The sequence below is a fragment of the Tympanuchus pallidicinctus genome, unplaced genomic scaffold (genome assembly GCF_026119805.1).
Source record: "Tympanuchus pallidicinctus isolate F22 unplaced genomic scaffold, pur_lepc_1.0 scaffold29, whole genome shotgun sequence".
NCBI classification, from domain to species: Eukaryota; Metazoa; Chordata; class Aves; order Galliformes; family Phasianidae; genus Tympanuchus; species Tympanuchus pallidicinctus.
This window is the reverse complement of record NW_026294746.1, coordinates 3681905-3706306: the sequence shown is the minus strand read 5'-3', so window position 1 is coordinate 3706306 and position 24402 is coordinate 3681905. Positions and strand designations below refer to the sequence as shown.

Below are 24402 nucleotides of genomic sequence, written 5' to 3'. Positions count from 1 at the left end.
TGGGAAACTGCCCAAAGAGCACCTGGAATGGAGCCCAGGTTAACGTGTGAAAATAAGTATTATGTGGGTAGGTCAGAGTTCTGAGAGCACATAATCAAAAATTCTGATGTGCTTGTCAACAGCCTGATGACATATTTGATTAGCTGGATAATCCATAGTATTTTGATTGTATCGTCCAAGGCTACCAACAGTTTAAATGAGATCTGCATTTCCTTCCTGCAGTATCTGTGCACACAAGGCACTGTGACAGTAAAGGAACTGGTGTCATAAGGCAGAGCACAGCAACCCTCTGGCACATGGGAGCTCTGAGATAAGTCAGAGAAGAATCCATCCTTTCTATGCAATGGCTGCTCAATAGCCTGTGTTTACCAAAGCAATGGCCATCACAGTCCAGAGACCAAATATCCCATACCATAAACCATCCTTTAAGATGCACACAGCAGAAAACTCCAAGGCTAAGCACTCCAGAGCTTGAGGCAAGAGGGGAGGAAAATTCACCTACGCATCAACTAGTGATGCAATTAGAGATGTGCAACTCTGGAGCAAGAAATCAGGCACCTTTCAACACCTTTGAAATTTAATTATTTCCCTACATGAAGGCAAGCCACAGCTAGATGGCAGGCTGGGCCCAAAGTGGGTACAGTGAAGCTTCAGAAAGAAAACAGGATTTGGGCCTGAGCTGCTGCTGGCTGAGCCAACCACACTCTCCAGTATACGGTCCAAGTACTCAGCACTAAAGAAATCCTGACAGCCCAGAGAGGCCAGAAATCGGTTACTCTGTTCACAGCCCACATCATCCTCTTGATCACCCTTCCCTTTTAGGGGCTGTTCTTTTTTTTTCCTTCTTTATTTTGTTGTTTTATTAACATTACTAAAAAGCCCAAGGAATATGAATTCTGAACAAAATAACTTATTTAAAATCTGTAGCAGAAACGTTTATTGCCTTTAGAGCATAATCCTATCTATGTCAATGATTTCTTCTGTGCTGCAACACCACTCTCTGCAATGCTTGAGGCAATACATTAATTCATGAGAATGAGACAAATGAGACAAAACAGACAGTAAGGCAAAAGATATCAGACGCTCCCTTTGCAGCAGCAAAACTAACTAGATTTGTAATAGCAGATGATAGGATCCAAACATAAACATGTTAAGCAAGACAGTTCTACCACTCACAGGCTCATGTTGAATGTTTGACTACAAATAAACAAACATGATCAGGGGTAGAAAATAAATATATTTTTGAAGTTCTTTACATGTTTAGTGTGTTACAAAGACCACCTCTTACATGCATTGGTACCAGTGTCAAAACTGCAGCGGCTGCATATAATGAGTGGTATTCATATTCTGGTAAAAAATAAAAAGATAAAAAGCTTTATTGCAAAATTGTCCCCTTAAGAAATCATCTACTGTAGCTACATATCCTTTAATTGCAGATTACACCCTTTGCTCCTGGCCAAACCTGCTGGTTTCTCGCCAATCCCACCCAATCTAATCAGATTTGAGGGCACTGAACACTCCCCAGCTGCAGTTCTGGATGAAGATACGCAATCAATGTCAGGGCGATGGGGGAGGAGAGCGGTGCCTGACAGCCTTGGACAGAACAACCTTTCCATCCCATGCTAACACGCAACATGGGGAAGGAGGAATTTCAGTACAAACAGGGCTGCTCCTGGTGCACAGAGCATGGTTGTCCTGCAGCTGAACCCATCAGTACTTCCTGTACCCAAACCAGGCACAACACCAAAGGAGCCCTACAAACTGGATGTGCCATAAGGAGGCCATGACAGGCCATAAGGCACACAGGGCACAAATTGTTGCTTTTGTATACGTTACAGAACCCAGCAGGGGAGCTGTAAAGTGCCCATTTTCTCCTGTAGTGGCATGGAACCCTCTCTCTCTTCACAGGAGCTAGACACAGCGGATTCTCTGTGGCAAAAAGTTACTTTCCAACAGCCTGCATCCAAATGCAAACATCGAGCCTCCTTTTGAGGCAAAGCAATATTAAAGAAGTATAAAACAGAGATTTAAAGGGTGCAGTGAGAGTACGTGATATCATGGGAACCCAAATATTTCTCAGGCAATCATATTTACCAATTAAGCAGACTTCTTTATCGGAAACCTGCAGACAGCTGCCTCAGAGACTGCCCAGTGGCTTACAGATCAGTCTGAGGATGTTTCAGGTTTCCTCTTGTTGACGGCGCTCACCCAGAGCACGAGGAACAGATTGCTGTGCCTGCACCTCAAGCTGCTATTGATGAAAGCACATGGCCAGTGCAGAACTGTTCAGCAAGCCAACCAGTAGCCTGATAACGGAGCCTTTCACAGCCCAGGGCTCAGAGCACAAGCTTTACGGAATTTATCTCCACCTCCATTTAGCTCAGCAATGTTCCCTACAAACTTAGCTTCTTCAGTCCAAAATAAAAGTACCAATGGAAAGGTGAGTGGTGATTCAGTCAAATGAGAACAGATGTGAATGACTGCTCAGAAAAGCAAAGCAGATCTGCTGTTTTCCTCCCTGTTCCTCCCACAGCCTTCACCTCCAAGAAAAGGCTTTTCTGCGACCGCCTCAAGGTTTTACAACCTCCCTGTGGTACTGCACAGTGCTCTATCAGAGGGCTGCCAGGTCCCTGCATCTGGGCTCGGTTGGTGGCGTGGTAACACAGGGTTACACTGCACTCTCAGTCCCATAGCACAGCCTTTGAAGGTCCCTCTCCAGCCCAAACGCAGCTGGCTGGAAACCCACAGCAAGTGCAACTCCACTGTGCTGCCATCTTCCCCTCTGCCTCCCCCATTCGCTTCAGGGCCCAATTTATGAAACCCCAGTGATTCCAGTACCTGCCCTGAGCACCCAGTAACGGCAACACGCCGGTGCCTCTCCCAACGCCCCTCACTCACTTATGGGCAGGGTTTGCATCGCTCCCGTCATTGCTGTGCCCTTTGGTGCCACTGCTTCAAGGATTTTTCTCCCCAGCTGCTGCAAGGCACAATCACTTCGTCCACCTGACGTGCAAACCCACCTGACTCGCGCACTGCCTCTCTCCGCTTGAGCGTTGCGTTGGTTCGTTCCGACTTCTTTTCCCCCCATCCGACTGCTTTACCCCCACACAGCCAGAGCTCCCCGAGGCCCTGGCAGCCGCTCCCAGGCTGGAACCTCCTCCCCTCCTCCGCCCCTCGAGGCCGCGCTTCCCGCAGAGCTCCGCGCCTCAGCGGCCGAGGAGCGACCGCCGGTGGCGGCCGTGAGGGGGAGCGGCGCGCGGGAGGCGGTTGGCGCCGAGGCCGCGCGCGGGGGGCGGGAGCGCAGAGGGCCGGCGCGAGCCCCGGTTCACGAGGAGGCGGCGGGGCGAGCCGAGGCCAGCAGCCAGCAGCCCTCCTCCCGACCGCTCCCCCGCGGAGGTGGCGGCGCCCCGGCCCCACCCGCCCCGCTGCCCGAGCAGAGCGGGCAGAGCGCCGGCCCCGCGTACCTGGCTTGGCTGCTCCGCTTGCTCCGAGGAGGCCATCTTCCCAGGCCCAGCTAATCCATGCCCGCCCAGACGATGGTTCGCCCGCCCCGCCGCCGGGAGCGCCGCAGGCAGCACAAGCTGAGCGCCGCGCTACCGATGCGCCACCGACGCCCGTCGCCGCGGCCCAGGCCGCCTGTCCCTTTAAGGCGGCCGCGGAAATAAGCGCCGAGCGCCGCCCCTCCGCAGCCATGGCGGCGCGAATGAAGCCGTGCGTGGTGCGGCGGGGCGACGGGCGCGAGCAGCACGGGCTGGCCGCCTCCTGCCTGCGGGAGCTGCGCGACAAGGGTGAGCGGCGGCGATTCCCGGGCGCGGCCCGCTGAAAGAGCCCGGGGCCGGCGCTAACGGCACTGAACGTTTCTCTGCGCGCAGCTGGCCGCGCTCTGGATATCGGCGAGGACGGGCGGCCCATCACCTTGGTGCTGGCGGAGGATGGCACCATCGTGGACGACGAGGACTACTTCCTGTGCCTGCCATCCAACACCAAGTTCGTGGCGCTGGCCAAGGGCGAGAGGTGGTCCGGGAAGAGCGCAGGTAGCGGCGGCGCGGGGCGGCTCTTCCTGGAGGGGAGAAATGGGGGCGGCGAGCGGAGCTGCCGGGTACGAGCGGGGCTGCGTAGGGCTGTGAGAGCGAGAAAGGGCCCCAGAAAGGAGGCAAACTGCCCCAGATTTTACGCCCCCGACCATCTGAGCGGGGAAGCCGAGCCAGAGAGCCTCGTTTTAGCAAGGAGCTGCTCTGTGACAGATGTCACCCTCCGGTTTTGACACTGCGTAAAAAAAAGCAGCGTTAAATAGCTGTAAATGGGAAGTAATGGCTCTCGTTCCGATCTCGATAGCTTTGTGCTTTCATCTTTTGGCTGATGATGTTAATGGCAGAATGCAGATCGACCTGGCTCTCAGAGCCTGCGGACGAAGTGGACAGCGGTGCAGAGAGGTGGAGGCAGCTGGCCCGGCAGCTGAAGGGTGACCTGTCCAACATCATCCTGATGTCTGAAGAAGACCTGCAGGTACAGAGGGGAAGACCAAGCAGGGGCCAAGCCTGTCCATACATTGTAAAGAATGGCACAAAACAGAATAAGCAAATTGGATCTCAAAGCTTAATTCAGCTGTTGTTTCTTTGGCTGTGGTGCTAAAGTGAAATTTCTCCTTGAGGGGGAATCCTTTTTGCATTGACAGCACAAGTGCTCGAGGAAGATGCTCTAAATCACTGATTATCTCTCACAGCATATCTTTGTGATTCTGCCCCTTCTTGCAGCATGCAGATTCTTAAGTGCCAGCCTGCTGGCTTTCTTCTGTGTGCTTCTACACTCACTTAAGAATTGGTACTTTGCCTGGAATTGTCAGGCAAAAAATCATCATGTTAAAAATGCACCATTCTGCACCTTCCTGAATATCTCTGGGCTGCTGGAATGCCACTGCAGCTTTTCATAACCAGGCTGATTGCTGTGAAAACCTTGTGAAATATACAAGGTTTCACAAAGGTGGAGGCACTGTCATTCGGGCTTGTTGTTTGTGCTGTAATCAGCGTGATGGATTTACTCACTCAGTCCATATAACAGCACTTCTATTGTTTTAAGGTGCTTATTGATGTACCATGTTCGGATCTGGCAGAGGAACTTGCCCAAAGTCAAGCCAAAACCCAGGTATTGCAGGACACCCTGCAGCAGGTGCTGGACAGACGAGAAGAGGAACGCCAGTCAAAGCAGCTCCTGGAACTCTACTTAGAGGCCTTGAAAAATGAAGACAACATCTTGAGCAAAGTAGCAGGTAGGGAACATTAGGATGCTGAAAAAGGAGCTTCTCAGAGAAGCCTGAAGGAGTTGAGTGGGACAAATAAGTGGGGGAAGGACTGGGGCGAGTCGCTTGCTATGAACATCAGCTGGTGTAGTGGAAGAGTTCTCTGAATGGCAGAGACCAGGAGTCCTTTCACTGCTGTCACATTGCTTACAGTGCCTGAAAGTAGAATATGAGGGAAAACTTACACAGTGTAGTCATCCTTAATATTATGGATTTCCTAAATTAGAGGCTGCATATCTAATCTCAAAAAACAACAATGCAGTCTGGACTACGCTTCCTGTCCTGTGCATGTGGCCGTAATGATTCTTCTGTTTTTCAGAGTCTGAGAGTGCACCAGGAAAGGAGATGGATGTGGTTGACACAGGTTCCAGCAGTGCAGGGTCTTCAGCCAGAACAGCCCTCAGTGATCAGATCTTTGCTGTTTTAAAAGAGAAACCTGCCCCAGAGCTCTGCTTGGACAGTCAGACTCTAGAGGTGGGTGAGGATCATACAGTCATGTCAACAACCATGGCAAATCTCTCCTCTTGGGAGGAAGGGTTGAGAGGGGAAGCCTCTGGGGCACAAAAAGGAAAGTCTGTAAACTAGCCATGAGAAAATGTTCTGATGATATTAAATTGTTAATCTCACTTTTCTCTGCTGCAGAAACAAAGTAACTGCTTTCTGCTAGTTTGAACATAGAGCTTCAAGTACTTCATACAGCTCTAAGTACTGGTAGGATATAAAGAAAAATACATTAGCCTAAGAGATACAAGATGTAAGCTGGAAACATCTTCAACACTACATTGGCATTAAACAGGTGTCTCATTACTGCTGTTCTTAAGTGTGTTGTGGGCAGGGGGTTGTGGTGTTAGAGCATCAGCGGGCAGCACTGCTACAAGTTTGTCTCTTACAGCTGGTGGTGAAAGAAGACACACAAACCCTGGCTGCAGCTTTAGGCTGGGACAAGCAGAAAGCTGAAGCTGTACAACAAGCCTGTGATCAGGAGCTCTGCAAGCGTCTACAGCAAGTGCAGACTTTGCACTCCCTGAGGAGCGCATCAAGGGGCAAGAAAGCACTGCCTTGTGGAGATGGGCTCAGTTCAAAACGCAGAAAATAACACTGTAGTTCTGCCTCATGTGAGGGAAATGCAAGTAGTTGTCGGTTGCATTTTTTTAATTTTTTTTTTTTTAATTAGAACCAACAGAAATAAGGTATGTCCTGGGAGCCATGGTTTGCTGGTCATACTGTGGTCTGGCTGCAGAAAACTCAAATTTGGATGTTGTCCTGAGGCATAAATACTTGTGATGATTCAAATCATGTGTAACCAAAGGGATTTGGATTTTTTGCAGAGTAGTAAAACAATGGTATTGCTAAACACAGCATGTAAGAGTTGAGCTTTGAATAGCTCGTTGGGGTGGGAGCCAGAAAATTCCATCTGATAATGCTGATCTAGCTCTGAAGCCTCAGGCAGTCTGCTCACCTTCCCACAATTTTCAGCAGAAAGGATGAAAATTATTTACATCATTAATGAACAGAAAGCAGGCATTTTGATTATTGCTCACTGAACACAGAACATTTGGGGTTTTTTGGGGGTTGGGTTTTTTGGGTTTTTTTGAGGGATTTATTGTGATACTAGCATTGGGCAGTTTTTCCAGCTGCTTCCTTTAATCTCTAGCCTGGCATCCAGGCACTTGGAATTCTCATGCTAATCTTACCTGTTAAAGTAAAATCAAAACCTCTTCTGTGTTTTTGTTGTGGTTATGGGGATTTTTTTGTTTGTTTATTTTTCATGTAAAAAAACTCCTGCATCTTTCAGTGTAGTGCAAGCACTAATTTGTAGAACAGCTAAAATGGAAATGCTTGTTTTGAATGGCTGTAGGGCAGAAGACTTGTATTTGGCTGGTCTGTATTCTAACCATTGGTATATCATCATGACAGCTCTGCATTAACCTGCTTGTTTTTAAATTGAATGAATTCTCATGTCTTTAAAACTTTTTTGTACTAAAATGTTGGATTACTTTTGATGTGGCTGCTATGATTAAAGAATGTGCCAGTAAGTATAGTATTATGTTAAGGACTGTAGAACTTAAATACAGAAGTGTTCCCTATTTTACTCACTCAAAAATGTTGTGGAAGTACAGCTGCATTCACTCCGTTGTGAACATTACACCAGAACTCTCCATCTTGGGAGATGGACATGAAATAATCTGAAAGGTAAGACAGAACCTAATGTTTCTGTAGCTATCGATGTTTTCTGTTACCACGCAAAACCCACTGACTGAACATAACTTCAAATGGTGCAGGCTGCCTCCTGCAAGTACTGCTACAGCAGGCATTCAGATGAACCCGCTGTATGTAGGTTTGAGTTGGATTGTGGCACATACAAAGTCAGACTGCCTGTGTAATTAATGTGTATCCTTGCCAGTTCAGTGCCTCTGGGCAAGAACCCACTGAGACTTGACTGGAATTGGAGGGAAGCTTGCAGTCACTTTCTTGAAGCCTGTTTTGCCAAGGCACATAATTGCTTCGTACAGTGTATATTTCTGGCTTGTAACATTGCAGGCCATGGCAGGTAAAAGAGTTTCCTGCTGTTTTTAATAGCTACTTATTACAGTCTTTTTATGTTCAAGCCTTTATGAAAGAGCATATACAGCTGTCCATAAACAATTTTTGAAGCATGCTCTATTACGCTCAAAGCTCATGACACTGAGTGCACTGGGCATACCAGCTGTCAGCAGGCTTTTCTGTGAGCTCATGTCTCGCATTCTTCCTGTTATCAACTAGTTTATCAATCTTGCTCAAGGCTGCAATACTTTGCTTTTTTTCCTAGCTCAGCTTAGCAATGGAAATCCTGCTGCTCGTGCTGTACAAGAGGAAAGGAGGATTTTACCCGGAGCTTTTTCACATACACCTAAAATAACAGCATAATTACTGACATCCTCCATGTATTAGGAGTATTGAACTCACCTACTTCAGGCAAATTCTGAGCTGGAAGTCACAGAGACCATGCTGATACTTCTTGTAGAAGGCAGTGATGGTCCTTCAAATCTGACTTTAAGAAGAAAACAAACAGAGGTTTTCACTGCTTTCTCCTTTTTTCTGTTACCAAGGTTAGAACTTAGATGCCTGCAAGTTATTCAATATTGCAGTTCTTAAACTTCAGAATTAAATTATTAACTGGGCCTACCATAGTATGATTTAAACAGATACTTTTTTCCTTAATCACTCTGTTACAGTAGCAAAATAATCAGACTTTTATAAGCTGATGGGGGCTGCAGTAAAGCTGAACTTTCAGGAGTAATTTGAATCATCTGCAAAGAGCACATACTTAGTACTTAACTCTCCTTAAAGCTCTGTTACAGTCAACATTCTTCAAATGTCTCAGTGAAAAATGAGCAGCAATTAGCTAATAGGCTAACGGACTTCAGTGCTGTATCTCATCCCCTAATTTCTATGAAAAATCATTTTTTAATGGTCAAGCTTATGTACTGCTGCTTGGATCTATTTCAATGGTGCAATCAATCAAAGCTGAAAACTAAAATACCTCAATGGCATTTTTAAATGTAGCAGTTCAATTATCCTTATAAATTGGCCTTTTTTTTTAGGGTAGCTTCTGATCATTCTATTCTGAACATCAGTTCAGAGCTAGAATTCCCTGTCAGTGAAAACAGAGACCTGCTGCCAGATCTAATGTTTCTACATCAAGCAATCACAAAACGTTTCAGTGCACAACCTCAGGCTTTCAGCCAGCACCTTCCATGTTCCAGCAGTGTTACGTGCACAAGCATTTGGTCAAAGTGACAAATTGTAGCCGAGGACAACAGACAGCTGAAGAACCATCTGCGTTAGAGACAAGTGTAGATCAAAGCAGAAAATGATATTTGGTCACTCTTTGCTTATCTAGCATATGCAAATCAGGAGAAACAAACCATGCTCTGTAATTTAATTTAACACTAAATTAGATGTATGTTTTATAGATGAAAAGTGTTTGATTCACTTCAGCTCATTTAAGCTGCAAGTTCCCTAACTACGCAAAAATTAGCATTTCCTTGATGTTCTTCCTTTAAGAAGTTTTAACATTTAAACACAGGAACTGTGCTGCACATGATTCATAAGTATGAACATTTTAGAGGTGTTCAGGAGGCAGGGATGCCTCACAGGTTGTGAACATTGCCAGAAGGCAAAAGCTGGGGTGGCTGCTGCTTTGCTCTGTTAATGGCAAAACATTTAGAATATCAAAGCCCCAACTTAGCCTTCATTATTTACAGATCCAAGTAGACAAACCTTGTAACAGATTCCTTTCTCAGAAATACATTTGCCATGAACGAGTAGCCTCAATTAATGGTCTTCAACACTGCATTAATGATTTCTTCCTTAAAACATCACAAACTCTTCCATCTCCTATATGGTGACCAGTATATATGACAATACACAAAGCCTCAAGAAAGAAATGTATGATGACACACAAACTTCAAGAAAGAAAGTAATGTATAGGGGCATTATTTAAAAAAATATATATGAAAAGTCAAGAAACACCAGCATTTCAAGAGGAAAAACTTCCTGTTGAATACAGAATCTCTACAGTTCATCATCATCTATCTAGATTACTCTGCATTATTCAGTAGAATAATTTATTTAAAAGATCATCTTATCCCTGGAGGTGGAGCAGTTCTGGACTGGGAAACAGGAGGATATTTAAAAGTGCCATTGTGAAATATTGATCTGAAGGTAGGAGGAATTCATTTTTAGTCAGCATTTGGTAAGCCTGCATCAGACCGGCGGAGGGCAGTAGTGATTTCCGACCACCACTGGGAGCCGTTTTCCACAACGTTTGGAAAGTGCCCCACAACTTCCAGAAGGTGATTACTGTACATCAACAAAATCACAGGAGAGAAATGACACAGAACATGCTTTAATTGCCAAGGCAACAAGAGATATGGCTATGAAAAAGGAAAATGTTTATAATAGCTAAACAAATCTGTCAGAAATGGAAGTGAGGAAGAGGTCAAAAAATTATTGGAGAAATTAAATTGTCCTTTGCAGGGAGTTGCTCATACTGAGGTGTGAATATGCTCAGTGGCTGTGCCTTGCTTTAAATTCTATCAATAAAGAAGTTTCTTCTTAATAACAGTAAGATTTTGTTTAGTGAACAATTAAGGCATTTTGGCTGTAAACTTTGTTGGAATCTGACAGTCCTTTCATTTTTGGAACAAGAGAATGTAACTAAGCACGTTTACCTAAAAAAATTACAGAGATTCCTTAAGCTTGCTAATCTGCAAGAGCAATCACTGCAGGCTAACCTTGGTCTTCTAGGATAGTAAGGGAAGACTAGAGAAGTTACTGAAAGGTAAATCATGCCATGTTGGAATCTTCACTTTCAGTCACAGGTGTTTCATTTTCCTCAGTTCTCCTTCCCTTAGCTGCACTGGATTTCTTCTTCTTCTCCTTTTGTTCCATGTTACTTGATGCAAGCTCTTCACTTTTCTGTGTGATGTACTTAAGCTGAGAAACATAAACTAATCAGTGGTCTAATGAGGAACATTAGACCTTGACATAAATAGTGCACAATTATTAAGAACAAAAAATTCAGCTCCAGCCTTTCCTATGTCCTTTCACACTGAGTTCTTGTTGCATAGTTTAAATCACATAGAAGGGAAAAAAATGCATAAAATGAACATTAGCAGTCAATTTAGCTTTCAAAACTTCATTTGCAGGTCTATTTTTAAAAGCAGCACCGATTTATACTGTAAAGTCCTTAAAAAGCAAAGATAAGCCTTCTCGTATAGGCCAGCACAGAAGAGAAATGAAGTGAATCATCCCTATGCTAATCTGACTAGGAGACCCAGCAACTTGACACTGGTGCAAACGGGGTCTGACCTTATGCTAAAATAAAGGAATACAATGTCAGGAAAAAAAATAGTGCTTGTTTATTGTATTCGTACATTTGGAACCTCAGAAGCTCTACTGCAACCAGAGCATTGTTGCTTAAATTGCAATCAGATGCCCACAGTGAGGCATAGCATCATGAAGAAAAATGTGATGAAAATTAAAACAAATCATGGGATCGTGCCCATCCATCATCTATAAACCAATTAAACTGCTTAAACAACAGTTGCTTCAACATTTAAAGAGCATCACTCAGATGCTCTTAGGAATTAACCAACAGGTATGAGAAAGTTGTAAGGCAGAAAATACAGTGAATCTCACCAAAGAATTGCTCCTTCTAGCCAAAAGCTTCACGTCTTCCAAAGTGATTGTGCTTCGCTTTGCATGCCTGCATGTAATTTAAAAACGCTTCTTGATGTGTTTGCTAACTCCAGGTGTAAAAAGTCACGGAGAACGTTTAACTAATAGGGCTTAATAGGGACCCAGTAAACCAACGATACCCATCGTTTGTAAAAAAAATTTTGTGTTGTAGTCATGTATGCATACATCTAAATACACTACACAGAAACAGTAGAGTTCAGTAACCAGAACACCAGGCACTGCTGCTCACTCTGACTTCCCAGTGTGTTACTGAATTGGTTTTCACTCAGTCACAGACTCCTTAAACATTCCCTTACCTCCTTGAAGCAACCAGATGAACCACAGGTATGCTAGCAAGCATCTGTCACTCCCAAACCACCCAGCACCGCTACACATCAACACAGCTGGCAATTATATGCAGTTGCTAATCTAAACAATCATTCACACTGCACACATGGAATTCCAAGATGAGGAAGAACCTATAACAGCATGTCTATTTCTTATTTACACAGTAACTATTTAATCAGCCAAGAGAGCTTTTTAAAACCTTAAAAAAGAACTGCAAAATGCATTTTAAAGATTACGCAATTAAAATCAGATGTACTGCCTGATGTTTGGTTGGTCTGATGGAGACAGGAGCTGGACTTAATGATCCTTAAGATCTCTTCCAGCATGGGACATTCTATAATTTGGGATAATGCAAAAATGCCTTCACAATGTCCTGCAACATACCTGGCAAACATCTCGACGTCTCTTGCAAAGTTTTCTGGAGAAAAAAGAGAGACATGTTGTATTTTAGAACGCTGTGTCTGATTTGGAAGTACATACTGCTGTAATACAAAGGTGCAATGGCAAATTGTCAAACAAAATAACAAGAAGGGACCACAGCTTGTTCTCACATAACACTGCTGCACAGGCAGATGGGCCATGAGTAGTTTGCATATATTTAAGTGCTTTTTTGAGGTAAGAAAAACAGAATGACTATTTCTTGTAGCTGTAAAGTCACGACACAAGAAGCTCTGCATCACTGAGAGCCCGAGGCTCTTTCTCCTAGCGCAGCCCATCCCCAGCAGCCGCCGTTGGGCCACAGGGTAACACGCGGACGTACCGCACTGCCTGAAGGTGATCTCGGATATGGCGGCGACAGTTTGCTTGCTGAACAGAACGCCCTTGTCCTCAGCGACGCCCTGGCACAGGCAGCCCGTCGTGTAGTGCACCGCGGCCCGCAGCCTCTACAAGACGGCCCCGCACAGCTCAGCCCGCAGCCTGCCCTGCGCGCACCGCGCCTCGCCCACACGGGGCCCCCCGCCCCTGGCCCACCAGCCGGGCCCCGCCGGGGGGGACCAGGACAAGAGGCGGCCCCGCCGCACCTGGATGAGCAGCTCCCGCTGCTCGCCGCCCGCCGCCTCCATCGCCCGCCCGCCCGAAGTTTCCCGCCCAGCGCTAACGCGCAGCCGCGCCGCCGCCATGTTGGGCCCCGCCCCTCCCAGGCCGCTCCCTCAGCCCCGCAGGCGCGGCTGGAGCCGGGTGGGTTTATAAGGCGTACCGGGATGGACGCGTGGAAGCACCCCGTTCCGCCCCGAAACAGCTCTGCGCACGCGGAGTTCCGCTGTAACGCCGGGCAGAGCCGTTCCTACTGCTAGCCACAGAGAATTGTAACACAAAGCACGTGAACAGCAACTGCTTACACTTCCACAGCACTTCAGGTGCCAGTGCCTGCAGTAACATTGGTGTTACGGAAACCCCTAGATTCTACAGTATAATCTGCAAAAAGTCACTTTAAATCATAAGCAGTCCCTTGTTAAATCACACTGGCACTCAGCCACTGAGCAGCTCTCCTGCCAAAGGGAGCACAAAATGAATCCAGGCATCAGTTCACAGCTCAAAACATATTACACGACAGGTTCTGCGAAATCAAGGTGCAAGCATTGAGGTGAATTTTCAACGGTCCTTAAAATGATGGGATTAGAGGAAAAACGGAGCCAATCCTGCATGCTGCTGCAGGTTATTTTACTTGGCCCGGGGCAGGAGGAGGCACAACACAGGGCTAGGAAGAATCAGCGGGGAACTGCAGCTGCACAGAGAACTGACAGCCAGACCTGTCTTGACACCTCTAATCTGTACCAAGGTTCCCCATGCCCCATCCCACCCTTCGTCCTTTCACAAGAAGCAGCTTGCAGTGTGCATGACCCCGTGCAGGTCAATACCCAGAAACGAATCATCAAGAAGCCAGCTGCTGCCTGCTGTGAACCAACAAGAAAAACTCTTTACCTCCCTGGAATCTCATGCAGTGTCACTGTGCTGACTGTCTGCCACTCTCCACTTTAGCAATTATTGAAATGCAGCCTTCTCTATCTTGATTCTATGAGTTTATGCACTACAATACAATAAAAATATTAGCACATTAAAATGCATTAAGAATTAGCACATTAAAATTCTGTTCAAAGACATTTTAGCCAGCAGCAAAGGAAAAAAAAAACATCTCAACATACGTACAAGCAGGTTTATTTAGCTTTCTTATATATGTGAATTATACCCACAAGTTATTACAAAAGTGTGCAAATGCAAGTTCTAACAGTACAGTAAAAAGAGGCGTTCACAGAGGAATATCTGAGATCTATAGTATCTCAGCTTCTAGAGGGAATATTTCCATTAGACATTGTAGGCAGAAGAGGACACATTTCCTCCATGGCCTGTCCAGTTAGTATGGATAAATACACCTGGCTTCGATAACAACTCATATGTATGTGCACCAAAGTAATCACGCTGAGCCTAGAATAAGAACACACACACACAACATAAGACACATGAATATGACAGCCACACAAGTACTGGAAATGGCACACAGTGAGACACGAGCATAAGAATTCAAGAAATGACATGTGACTCTGGTACAACATTCAGAACTATTGCATCACTATTAGGAAAGACTACAATAAAACATTTATTAAAATCTACTAATCAGCAGTTTCACAGAAAGACAACTGTATTCTTTCTGACATGTACAAACCTGAAAGACTTACATACATCCAGAACTCTAAAGATACGTATGCTTTTTGTTGGTTTTTTTTAAACAAAACATTTTTACCCAAAAGCAACACTACTCCCTGCTTTAGAGATAGAATACTAACACACACTGGGCACTGTCATACCACTGCCTCTTGTATTCTATGGACTGATATCTCATAGCATCTTACTGGCTTGAATTTCAGGTTTTGAAGTATATTAGGCAATCAAGGCCTATATTTTTACAGTGGTGGAGTGACCATGAGATAACTGCCATCATGATTCTTACATCAGTAATTAAATAATAACATGCTGATATTTCAGTAGATAGAAGATTTACCACACTATTTCAGGCACCTACCTGGATCAGGTTAGCTGGCAGCACTTCATGTCTGTATCCATCATAAAAAGAAAGTGCTGTAGTGAAGCAGGGCATAGGAATACCATACTGGACTCCAGTACTGATTACATGTCGCCAGGAGTCCTGGGGCAGAGGGGAAGGGGAAAAAAAGAAAAAGAAAATAAAAAGAGAAACATACATGTGAGCACGTACAGCATTCCAGTTTAACACTGCATGCAATTTCACATTATATGACATCTAAGTCTGAGCAAACACAGTGGTATATTCCTGATTTAACACAAAAAGGTTGATCCAAAATATCAGCAAGTGAGCCAGTCAGCAATCAAGCAAATAAAAGTGCAGGCATATACTTTGCATGCAGTCCAATGACAATTGAGACAAAAATGCTGTTCCTTCACAGATCATCCATGCATCCCAAGAACACAAACACAGTGAGGCATTTTCAGGACATCTATCAAGCATACAACCACCACCCAAACACAAGAAATCAGCATGTTGCTTCAGACAGACATGTGGATAACCATTAATTCAGCTGTACACCTGATTTAGGAACCTCCATGGAATAATCAGTTTCAATAAAAGGAGTTATTAATGATAAGACTTCTTTGTGGTCCAGATAATCTGTTTTCAGTTCTGCCTGTCATCTCCCACCCAAATCAGGGCACTGTTTGAACAGCCTAACCAATGGTTGTTTTGACACGCTGTTATTTTGGTGCTACTGCAAACAACTAGAACAAAGCTTGATACTTTGTACCACTGGAGTCCAAGCACAGCAGGCACAAGGCACCTGGCAGTGATCAGAATGCTCACACAGGCTGGGCAATTCTTCCTGACACTGTGGTTCTACTGAACTGCTACATTCCTGCTAGGGTTCTTCTGTAATGGTACAATGGAAATCTTTAGTTTTTAATAGTAGCTTCTCTAGAACTAAAGAGAAGAACCATGGTACAACAATGATGATATGTTTATTTGCTCCTGTATTATCTTGACATTGATAATGAATCTTATAATATTACCTAAGATCTTGATTTGCTGCTTGATATACCTGGATGATCATTTATAAAGTGGTGCAAAACTCTTTTTCTTCACTTAGCACTTCCACTTGTCAGCTTGTTGATGAAAAAGAGGCAAGTGGCATTTGTAGGTATTTTGAAGGACAGGTCGCCAACCTCAGCATGTTGAAAAATTGTATTTGATTCCCAATAATTTTCTTGTGTTGTTTCAACCACCTTCAATTATATGGCTTATTTCTCATCCTCATCTTCTAAGACTGGTACGTTCTATTAAAGGATATCTCGGAGCCATGAATGATTAATTCCTGCTCAGAAATGTGTGCAGGTAAAATACACAAATAGCCTGAAGACTGGTTAGAAATCTTTGGGATTGAGGATGCTGCATAAATAGGATTCAAAGAAGTTCTTCCCACCTTTTCATTTTTTCTGATAAAATAAAGTTGTGACAGAAACAAAGTGCAGAAGTTCAGACTGCATATTGCTGGGTTTTTGTTTTTCCTTCTTCGGAAACTCACCTGGCATTTTTCTACAGCTGTCTTAAAGAAATCATCCAACAGCAAATTCTGAAGTTCAGGGTTTCGATCAAAAGCATCTTTGATTTTTCCCAGGAACACACTGGGGAGAATACATACAAACCAGAAATCAAACTGTGTACCTTTCTACAATGGCCTAGAATCAAAAATGCCAAGCCTTGACTTAGCCTACGAAAATCTGTAGTAGCTCAGCCATCAGAAAACTGGTGTCATCTGTAATCTCTAATACTGACTAGAGAAACAGACCCCCAGAACCTTACTAACAGGTTAACTCCATGGATTTTCTTATTTCTAGGCTTCTCAGTCTAGCACTGCATGAAGTAAATTGCCTCCCCTTCGCCCCTCAGCAACTACACCACCTCTTCACCTCAATTACCTTCTGATGATGCAGCCTCCCCTCCACATCAGTGCAATGCCACCATAATTCAGTGTCCAGCCAAATTCTTTGGCTGCTTGTCTCAGCAGCATGAAGCCTTGAGCATAGGAGATAATTTTGGAAGCATACAGGGCCTAAAACAAACAAAATAATAGAATTGAACACACAAAATTGAATGAGAAGTAGACCTGGGCCCCTCATCACAGTTTACAGCATCCACAACTTGTTCTGACCAGCAGCTTTAATAGAGTGCTCTGGCAAAAACAATGACTCACCTTGCGTATGTCCTCAAGAAATGCCTTCTTGTTCCCACTAAACTGAGTCAATTTAGGCCCATTCAGCAGCTTACTGGCCTGCACTCTCTCATCCTTGAGGGACGACAGGCACCGCGCAAACACAGCCTCGCCTTTGGGTAGGGTAGGAAAGAACAGAGAATTAGCAAGATCAGTACCACCACTAAGGTCTGAGAAACGTCCTGTCACATAGCAACTGCCACTGGACGATGAGCTGCTGCTCATAGTGAAACAGAGCCACGTGGAAAGAAGTGCACAAACTATTTCAGCTGTTACTGAGGGACCAGTCTGCCAGCCAGCACAGCCACCGGGTAAATACTGGCTGACACAGCTTTGAAATGATCAAAAAAAATCCACAGAAAACGCATCTAAGATCAAGTCAGCAGATTTGAACAAAGAAGTTAACTTACACGAGGAAATAAACTCAATAAACCTAGTAGGCTCACAACATTCGTTTTCAGAAGCCCACTGGACAGTTTTATAACACCTCTAAGCAGATTACTGAACATCATTCTCCAGGGCTAAGGAGAGAGCCAAGTCGTTCTTCAGCTCCTAAGGAGTAAACCTGAATGCCAGCCTCTTGACCTGACTCAGTCGATTTCTAATTATGCTGTTTTAAGTTGTACTTATTTGCAATTGAAAATTGCATGGTTAAATGAGAATAAAGACAAAAATAATTTTCTTTTCAGAGTCTGACGGGGGGAAACAATTAAAAAGTAAATTCAAGAGTGATTAAAAAGAAAAAGAAAGCTTTCATATTGAACTCTTCTTCTTCCTTAAAATCAGTTGTGAATTAAAAAGAAGAAGGAGTCACATTTGTGCAGGACTCTGGATCCCCTCTGCTGAAGGGTTAACAGACTGCATCAAAATCAGAACACGCTCCTCTCCATTTCTGCAAAAACTTCCTTCTACAGCTTAGGAGGAAAAGGAGGGAGGAAGGGAAAGGAGTTTGGAAAAAGCAGAGGTAGCATGACTCTGCCTTCACAAGAAGACTGCAAGTCATGCTTATGCAATAACGTCACACAGAAGCTGCCCTAAGAAGGGCCACATTTGCAGGGCTGCTGTGTGTACTTCCTTATCCACTGATGATTACTACCAGCGCACCGGGCACTGGGCAGCACTAACCAGGGAGTGTCTTCCCCACCCTCGGTCTCTGCAGAACGCTAAACCAAGGAACATCGCAACAGCGCAGGGAGAACCTCTATCTCTCAAGCCTACAACTGATAGTCTGTAACTGTGGCAGAACACAAAATCCATTTACAAAGCTGGCTTTGTAAAAATACATTGTTGCAGTGCAGCCACATTTCTCTCAGAGCTATCACTCCAGTTACTCTTTTCGGTATACTGAATACAGTTTATCTTCCAAGGAAACAAGACTTGAACATTCAGGCAACATAAGAGGGGAGAAAGCAAGAAAAATAAAACCAACCTGAGAGTAAAGAAACTACTGAGTCATCTTATTTACTCAAGGAAAAGCCTACATCAGCCCTGTGGTTAAGAGATTATTCTAAAAGTGTTACAACTCCTGTGTCACGATGCTGAGCCAGGCTGCGAAGAAGTGTAGATACCACAGAGTCAGGGCTGTATGTGAGCAGATACATTTTTATATCTTGTAGGGATATAATCTTAAGGAATTACAAAATACACTCCCCTCATCTTTGGGTTTTGATGAGCAGCCTTATTAGGCACAACCCAGTCCATGTGTTTTTGTCTACTTGCAGTGAATCATAAAAATAGGAGAAGGAAACGTTTAAGACATCTGAAAAACAAGAACTTACCAAGCAGTGGTTGAGCAACAAAATTTTGGATTTCCCCACTGCTTTTTTTTTATTATTATTATAATTATTACCATTATTATCATTATTATTATCAATATTCCTTAGTGTGATATGCCATGTGCAGGTAGGAAAGACAAGGCTCGACCAAAGAACCATTTACCTATGAGAGTGACAGGGACTCCATATTCCAGGGCAGAAATTGCTGTCCACTTCCCAGTGCCTTTTTGTCCTGCACTGTCCCTGATCTTTGGAAGGAGGTATTTGCCATCCTTATCTTTGAATTTGAGAATATTGGCTGTGATTTCAATCAGGAAAGAGTCCAGTTCAGTCTTATTCCATTCCTCAAATACCTGAAAGAGGAGAAAAAGTACATTCAGACAGATACGTAGTACACACCAAGTTACTGTGTTATCTAACACATATTTACTGATTCACTGATGTATGTAGAAACATAGATGCATATGTATGCTTGCTATTAGCTCAGTTACTGGTTTTACTAGCTTTTGTCAGGCAAGATGTTGCTTCCTAAGGAGAAATCAGCTGTAGAACAGGAGAATTTAGACAATGCTCAGGTGTAAGTGCTTGCTGCTCCCTACCTCACAGCTATTTGAAGTTCAGGCACTCTGTGCATCTGGCCTTGGCCAAAGGTGCACAAGTCAGAAAAATTAACTTTACACACACAGCAGCTTTAACTAAGCCCAGCTGCCTCTATCAAGCACAGCCAGCCAGCATGGCTCAGGAAGGGAAGACACTAAAAAACTGCAAATCACCTGCGACATCTCCTCGTGGCCCATGCCCACAACATCCCTCATCAGGTGGTAGGCCTCACAGATCAACTGCATGTCTCCATATTCAATCCCATTGTGCACCATCTTCACAAAGTGCCCGGCACCCTCCTCTCCTACCTGTCAAGAAATACAGAACAGAAAAAACAAGCCATCAGTAATGCTGCTGTCACCATTCTCAGTATTTAATACCTATCCATGGATTCCTTCTCTCCAATAAAGCTTCACAAACCCAGAGCTAACACAAAACACTGTCAGTGTAATCACAGATCTGCTTTGATTCCCCACCACACGACCCAACCATAAATCATTTTTCTCCCATTAGATTGGGTAACATCTTAGAGTTGGTCAATCTGAAATGAAGGCAGGCAGCCAGAAAACCCACGTAGTGATGTGGATAGCTTTAACTGCATGTTATGCATGAGCTACCTACACAGGCTAAGGGCAGTATCAAATTAATATTTACCCAGTCACAACAAGGTTCCCCAGATCCCACTTTAGCAGCAATGCTTTGAAATATGGTCTTGATATGTGGCCTGTGGATAGAAATAACATGGCTCAGAGGTAAGAAGAGGATACAACCACCACAGGAGAAAAATCCATCCTTCTGTAGGAATGGGATGAGGGCATGCAGGCAGGCGACAACACATCACACAGCACTGTCACAAAACAGAAAGTATGTTTTCCCCAGAACTTGATACTGCTTGCAAGAAAAGGGGACAGGCCATGTTACACATTTAAAAGTATTGCTCAGTCAAGCTTAAGGGACCTGAAGGTGTTCAAATGTTACTTGCTCAATTTTACAGATGGGGAAACTAAGGTGGGTTATGATATAAGTTCGTACTCCAAGAGCATCAATGGCAGAGCTGAAGCAAAGTCATATTCTGTGCAATAGTTACAAAAAAAAAAAATCCAGGGTGATCCAGAGGTTCATAGACAACACACAGGAATTTTGCTTAAACTCAAAAAGAAGTACTTTCTCCCTCCCATGTTATTTCTCCCTCTAGATTTCTGTGGATATTACTTTTGCCTGTGAATTCCAGAAAGAAAAACCTGTCTCCATTTTTCTTGCCATAAAAAATCTGGCACTGGCTGGTGACTCCAGCTATGTTGAGAAATCCTGAACCTTGAGGAAGTAAGAAGGCAACATATCTTGTTCTCTCCACACCCACTCCCCTCCTTCCTTCAGCTCTCAACATGAACCAAATGATTGTTGCAGACCAGCCTGAGGAATCTTCCAGCTCACGCTTACCAGGCTTCTTTGGATCCTCCTGGCATGAGTGATGGACCATACCTGGCCCCCTCCTCTCCACCACTAACACCACTGCCAACAAATAAGAGGCCTTTTTGCAGCAGCTCCTTACAGCGCCTCTGGAACAACAACAAAAAGTCATTTACATATCTTTTAATACCAGAGTCTTACAAACACGAGTTAGTAAACCGGACCTGAAGTCAGGATTTCAGTTCTGCTTTAGACATGCTGCCAAACAACTTCAGACAATGCTCCTGCATACTCAAAAGTGAATGTTAGGAAACTCAGTGCTGCTCTTTTTTTTACCCTTGCAAAAGACTCATGCAGAGAGGACAAATTCCTCATAATCAACAGGTAGAAAAGTGCAGTACTGAGGCGGGAAACACCTCAGGATTAAGTGCCAGGTGACACATGCTGTGTGCTGAGATATGAGGGAGGCAGAATAAGCTCAAGTTGCTGATTTCATTATGGGGCAAAGGTGCAATCGTGGATAACTATGGGCAATTAATTCCCTTCCAGTGGGAGAGAAACAGCCTGAGATTCATAAGCAGAGCTGCAAGCTCTCCAAGTATTAAACCTCATTTAAGAACTGTTTTTCACTCTGATTGCCCAAGTTGCTTATCCAAGATAAGAATGCAAAAGCAGAAGGGCTGACAGCAATACCTCTCTAATGTGCAGAAATACTAAATTACTTGCAACACTGTTAACACAGTCATCCCAGACACACTGAGAAGTCTGCTCATACACAGGCCTTTAAAAAAAAAAAGATTGAAGAACCAGATCACTGCTGTTCTGTTTTTGTTACCAAGACAGCCAAAGCAGCTATTCTGTCTTATTTTCCAGCAGCCCCATAGGACAGAGACACAATAACAACTGCAATATTGTCCACACCACTTCAGAACCTGCATTTCAAAACCCTGGCAGTTTCCAACCAATTCAGTAAATGTCCTCAGATGTTCTCATCTCCCTGAAAACTCTGTAAGCCTGTAACAAGATGTTTTCTAAGATCCTTCAACCTCTTAAAAGGTGTCAATAATCTTTGATGATCTGGGAAATTTCTATAAGGCATACTTACAGAACAGTCCCTAACTATTGCAAAAACTAAGTTTTAATAGAATTTATAATCTAGTTCTGCAATAAGAATTCAGTTTGGCCTTCCTGAGAGAAGACAGCATCATATTGGCCAATTGTTCTCATGATCAGAGGAGAAAATATCACGGGAATTGTATTTTATCCACCCATTTTGGGCAGAAAACAGGCTTACCGTGGTATCTCTATACTCAGAATTCCCCCCATCAATTATGATGTCCCCAGTCTCCAACAATGGCACCTACAAAAAAAAATAAATATCTGCGTTTTGTCTTTTTCACTGGACTCAAAGATTCAGTACTGACAAACAATTGAGATCTTCCAGAAGAAACTTCCCCAAGAGACAAAGAATGCACAGTTAGAAAGAACATCTGCCTCACTAATTTATTGATGAAATCATCCACTGCACTTCCAGCCTTCACCAGCAAGATGATGCGACGAGGCTTCTTTAGCTTTGAGACCATCTCCTCCAGGCTGTGAGCACCGATCACTTTGGTCCCTTTGGCCTCATTGGCCAGAAAGTCGTCCACTTTGGAAACCGTCCTGTTAAAAGCACAGACCTGGAGGAGCAGGAATACAAGTTATTAAAGCTGAGAGCTGAAAGGTTACTTGAGCTCAGGCTAAAAGTTATATAAATAAGGTTCAACATAATGAGTTCTCCTGCTTCCACCCAAACATGCTGAGTAGACACGAGCCCTGTAGCATGTCATTGCAGGAGCCTTGGGAGCCTTTTGTTAACGGCCAAGCCCAAAGCAAACTTAAGAGAAAAAGCACACTTATAGACAGCCAAGGCACCAGGTAGCTGACCAAGTACAGGCACGCCAGGCTACTTTTCTCTGGGAACAGAACAAAGGGCAGCCGGGGTTAGGATTAAAAGGAGGAAACACCACCCATCAGGGCATCACAAGAAGAAAAACAAAACGCTGAGCTCCGGCCCTAGGAGCTACTGAGCCAGCCCTCCTGCACGACGTTTTCTTTCACTTACCACAAAGCCGTGATCATTCATGTTCAGAATCAGGTTCTGACCCATCACGGCCAGTCCGATCAACGCAATATCAGCTCTGGGAAGGGAGAGAACCACAAACGTCAGGCATCAGCAGCGACCCGGGGCGCACCATGCCCTGCTGGACCGTTCCGCCCTCGGGAACCGGCAGCCCCGGGCCCACCATGGGCAATTCGGGTCCTTCTCGGGGACCCGAACCCAGGCAGAGGCCGCGGGCCGTCAGCGCGCTCCGACCCAGCGCCCGGCTGCGCCCTTCCCGCCCGCCCCCATCCCGGAGCTGCCGCGTTCCACACGGAGCGGCCTGGCGGCTGGGGGAGGCCGGGAGCGCCGCCTCAAACGCAGGGCGGAACGCCACCCGGGCACCTCTCGATGGGGCCGCTCCCTGAGATGGGCAGCGCATCCCTGCTTCACGGCCATCTCTGAAGGCGGCCGAGCAGAGTCCCCTCCCGGCCCCGCCCGAGGGCAGCCCGACGCCCGCTCTCACTCGGCCATGGCGGCGGCGCTGCCGGTTCTCACGGACGGCTCTCACTGACGGACGGCCGCGGCGCGCGCCGCTCTCTCCCTCAGCCGCACGGGACGGGGGGGGGCGGAACGGAGCGCGCTCATTGGCTGATCCCGCCCAGCGTTGCCTTCCCGCCCATGGGGCGACGGCTCAGGCCTGAGGAGCGCGGCGCCGAGCGCCTCGCATCCTTAAAGGGACGGGTGTGCGGCACGGCGCCGGGCCTGAGCCCCGGGACGGACGGGCGGGCGGGCTTCCGAAACCCCGCGCCGGCACGGCAGCCACCGGGGGCAGGAAAAGGGCGGCGCGGCCGAGGGCTGCTGGCGCTACTGAGATTTCCTCAGCAGCCAAACCCGCAGGAGGGCGGCAGGCCGCAGATTTGCGCTTCAGGCACCCGGCCGCGTACAAACCCACAGACGTTGGCAGCCGACACCCACCCCGGGGCCTCGCGGCCGGCTGGGTGCTGTGCAACTCTCGTTTCCTCTCTCCTTTAATTAAGCAGCATTAATTGCCAAAACACCAGGGTTGGAAAACTGCACCCCGCTGCCATCGGTGCCGCAAGCGCCACAGTGAGAAAGGAGGTGAAAGAGCTGAGGAATGGTGCCTGCAGCTGCACGCCAGGAGTGGAGGGGATGCAGCCCCCCCCACAGCAGCCGCCCCCCCACAGCAGCCCCAGTTAAGCACAAGGCTCACTTCCCAACAAGGACAACAAGGCTGCTGGGAGTCTCCATTCCCCACAGCTGGCAGCTCACACGCGGCTGTTGGGGGTCGGTGGCTAGAGTTCACTCACTCCCGTTGTCCTCGGCCAGCACCCTCAGATAAGCACGTTCAGCTTCGGCTGCACTTCTACAGCCTTTTTTAGCTGTTGAGCAAAATCGTCTTCTGATGATTTT

The 24402-nt window shown here is 45.6% G+C and overlaps 4 protein-coding genes and 1 long non-coding RNA gene across 6 annotated transcripts in view; 1 reads left to right on the top strand and 4 right to left on the bottom strand.

The window, feature by feature from the left end:
* Positions 1-3598, bottom strand: part of PEX14 (peroxisomal biogenesis factor 14) — a 73306-nt gene extending 69708 nt beyond the window's left edge. The window contains exon 1 of the mRNA XM_052691459.1: positions 3465-3598. Coding sequence (XP_052547419.1) covers positions 3465-3500 — 36 coding nt within the window. The 5' untranslated portion in view covers positions 3501-3598. The remainder of the gene's footprint in view (positions 1-3464) is intronic.
* A 56-nt stretch (positions 3599-3654) lies between these two features.
* Positions 3655-7340, top strand: DFFA (DNA fragmentation factor subunit alpha). Of its 2 annotated transcripts, XM_052691463.1 has the most exons (6): positions 3655-3788; positions 3873-4034; positions 4376-4506; positions 5077-5266; positions 5616-5770; positions 6189-7340. In XM_052691463.1, exons 1-6 carry the CDS (start codon positions 3692-3694, stop codon positions 6390-6392), a joined length of 939 nt encoding a protein of 312 aa, XP_052547423.1. In that variant the 5' UTR covers positions 3655-3691; the 3' UTR covers positions 6393-7340. The 2 variants fall into 2 exon arrangements, with proteins under 2 accessions (XP_052547423.1, XP_052547424.1); XM_052691464.1 differs by lacking the exon at positions 3655-3788 and having other exon boundaries at positions 3799-4034; positions 4336-4506.
* Positions 6872-8316, bottom strand: LOC128084854 (uncharacterized). The gene is made up of 2 exons (XR_008208704.1): positions 8243-8316; positions 6872-7482 (listed from the first exon to the last, which is right to left on the bottom strand). It is a non-coding gene; the product is annotated as an uncharacterized LOC128084854 (long non-coding RNA).
* Positions 8317-10171: 1855 nt separating this feature from the next.
* Positions 10172-13774, bottom strand: CENPS (centromere protein S). The gene is made up of 5 exons (XM_052691474.1): positions 12892-13774; positions 12630-12753; positions 12254-12287; positions 11483-11549; positions 10172-10777 (listed from the first exon to the last, which is right to left on the bottom strand). Exons 1-5 carry the CDS (start codon positions 12988-12990, stop codon positions 10628-10630), a joined length of 474 nt encoding a protein of 157 aa, XP_052547434.1. The 5' UTR covers positions 12991-13774; the 3' UTR covers positions 10172-10627.
* Positions 13775-14010: 236 nt separating this feature from the next.
* On the bottom strand, positions 14011-23617 carry PGD (phosphogluconate dehydrogenase). The gene is made up of 13 exons (XM_052691458.1): positions 23495-23617; positions 22993-23068; positions 22388-22567; positions 22183-22248; positions 20919-21037; positions 20133-20202; positions 19652-19786; positions 19042-19231; positions 17086-17216; positions 16811-16944; positions 16417-16516; positions 14889-15011; positions 14011-14293 (listed from the first exon to the last, which is right to left on the bottom strand). The coding sequence occupies exons 1-13, from the start codon at positions 23500-23502 to the stop codon at positions 14174-14176; spliced, it is 1452 nt and encodes a 483-aa protein (XP_052547418.1). The 5' UTR covers positions 23503-23617; the 3' UTR covers positions 14011-14173.
* Between the last annotated feature and the right edge of the window lie 785 nt (positions 23618-24402).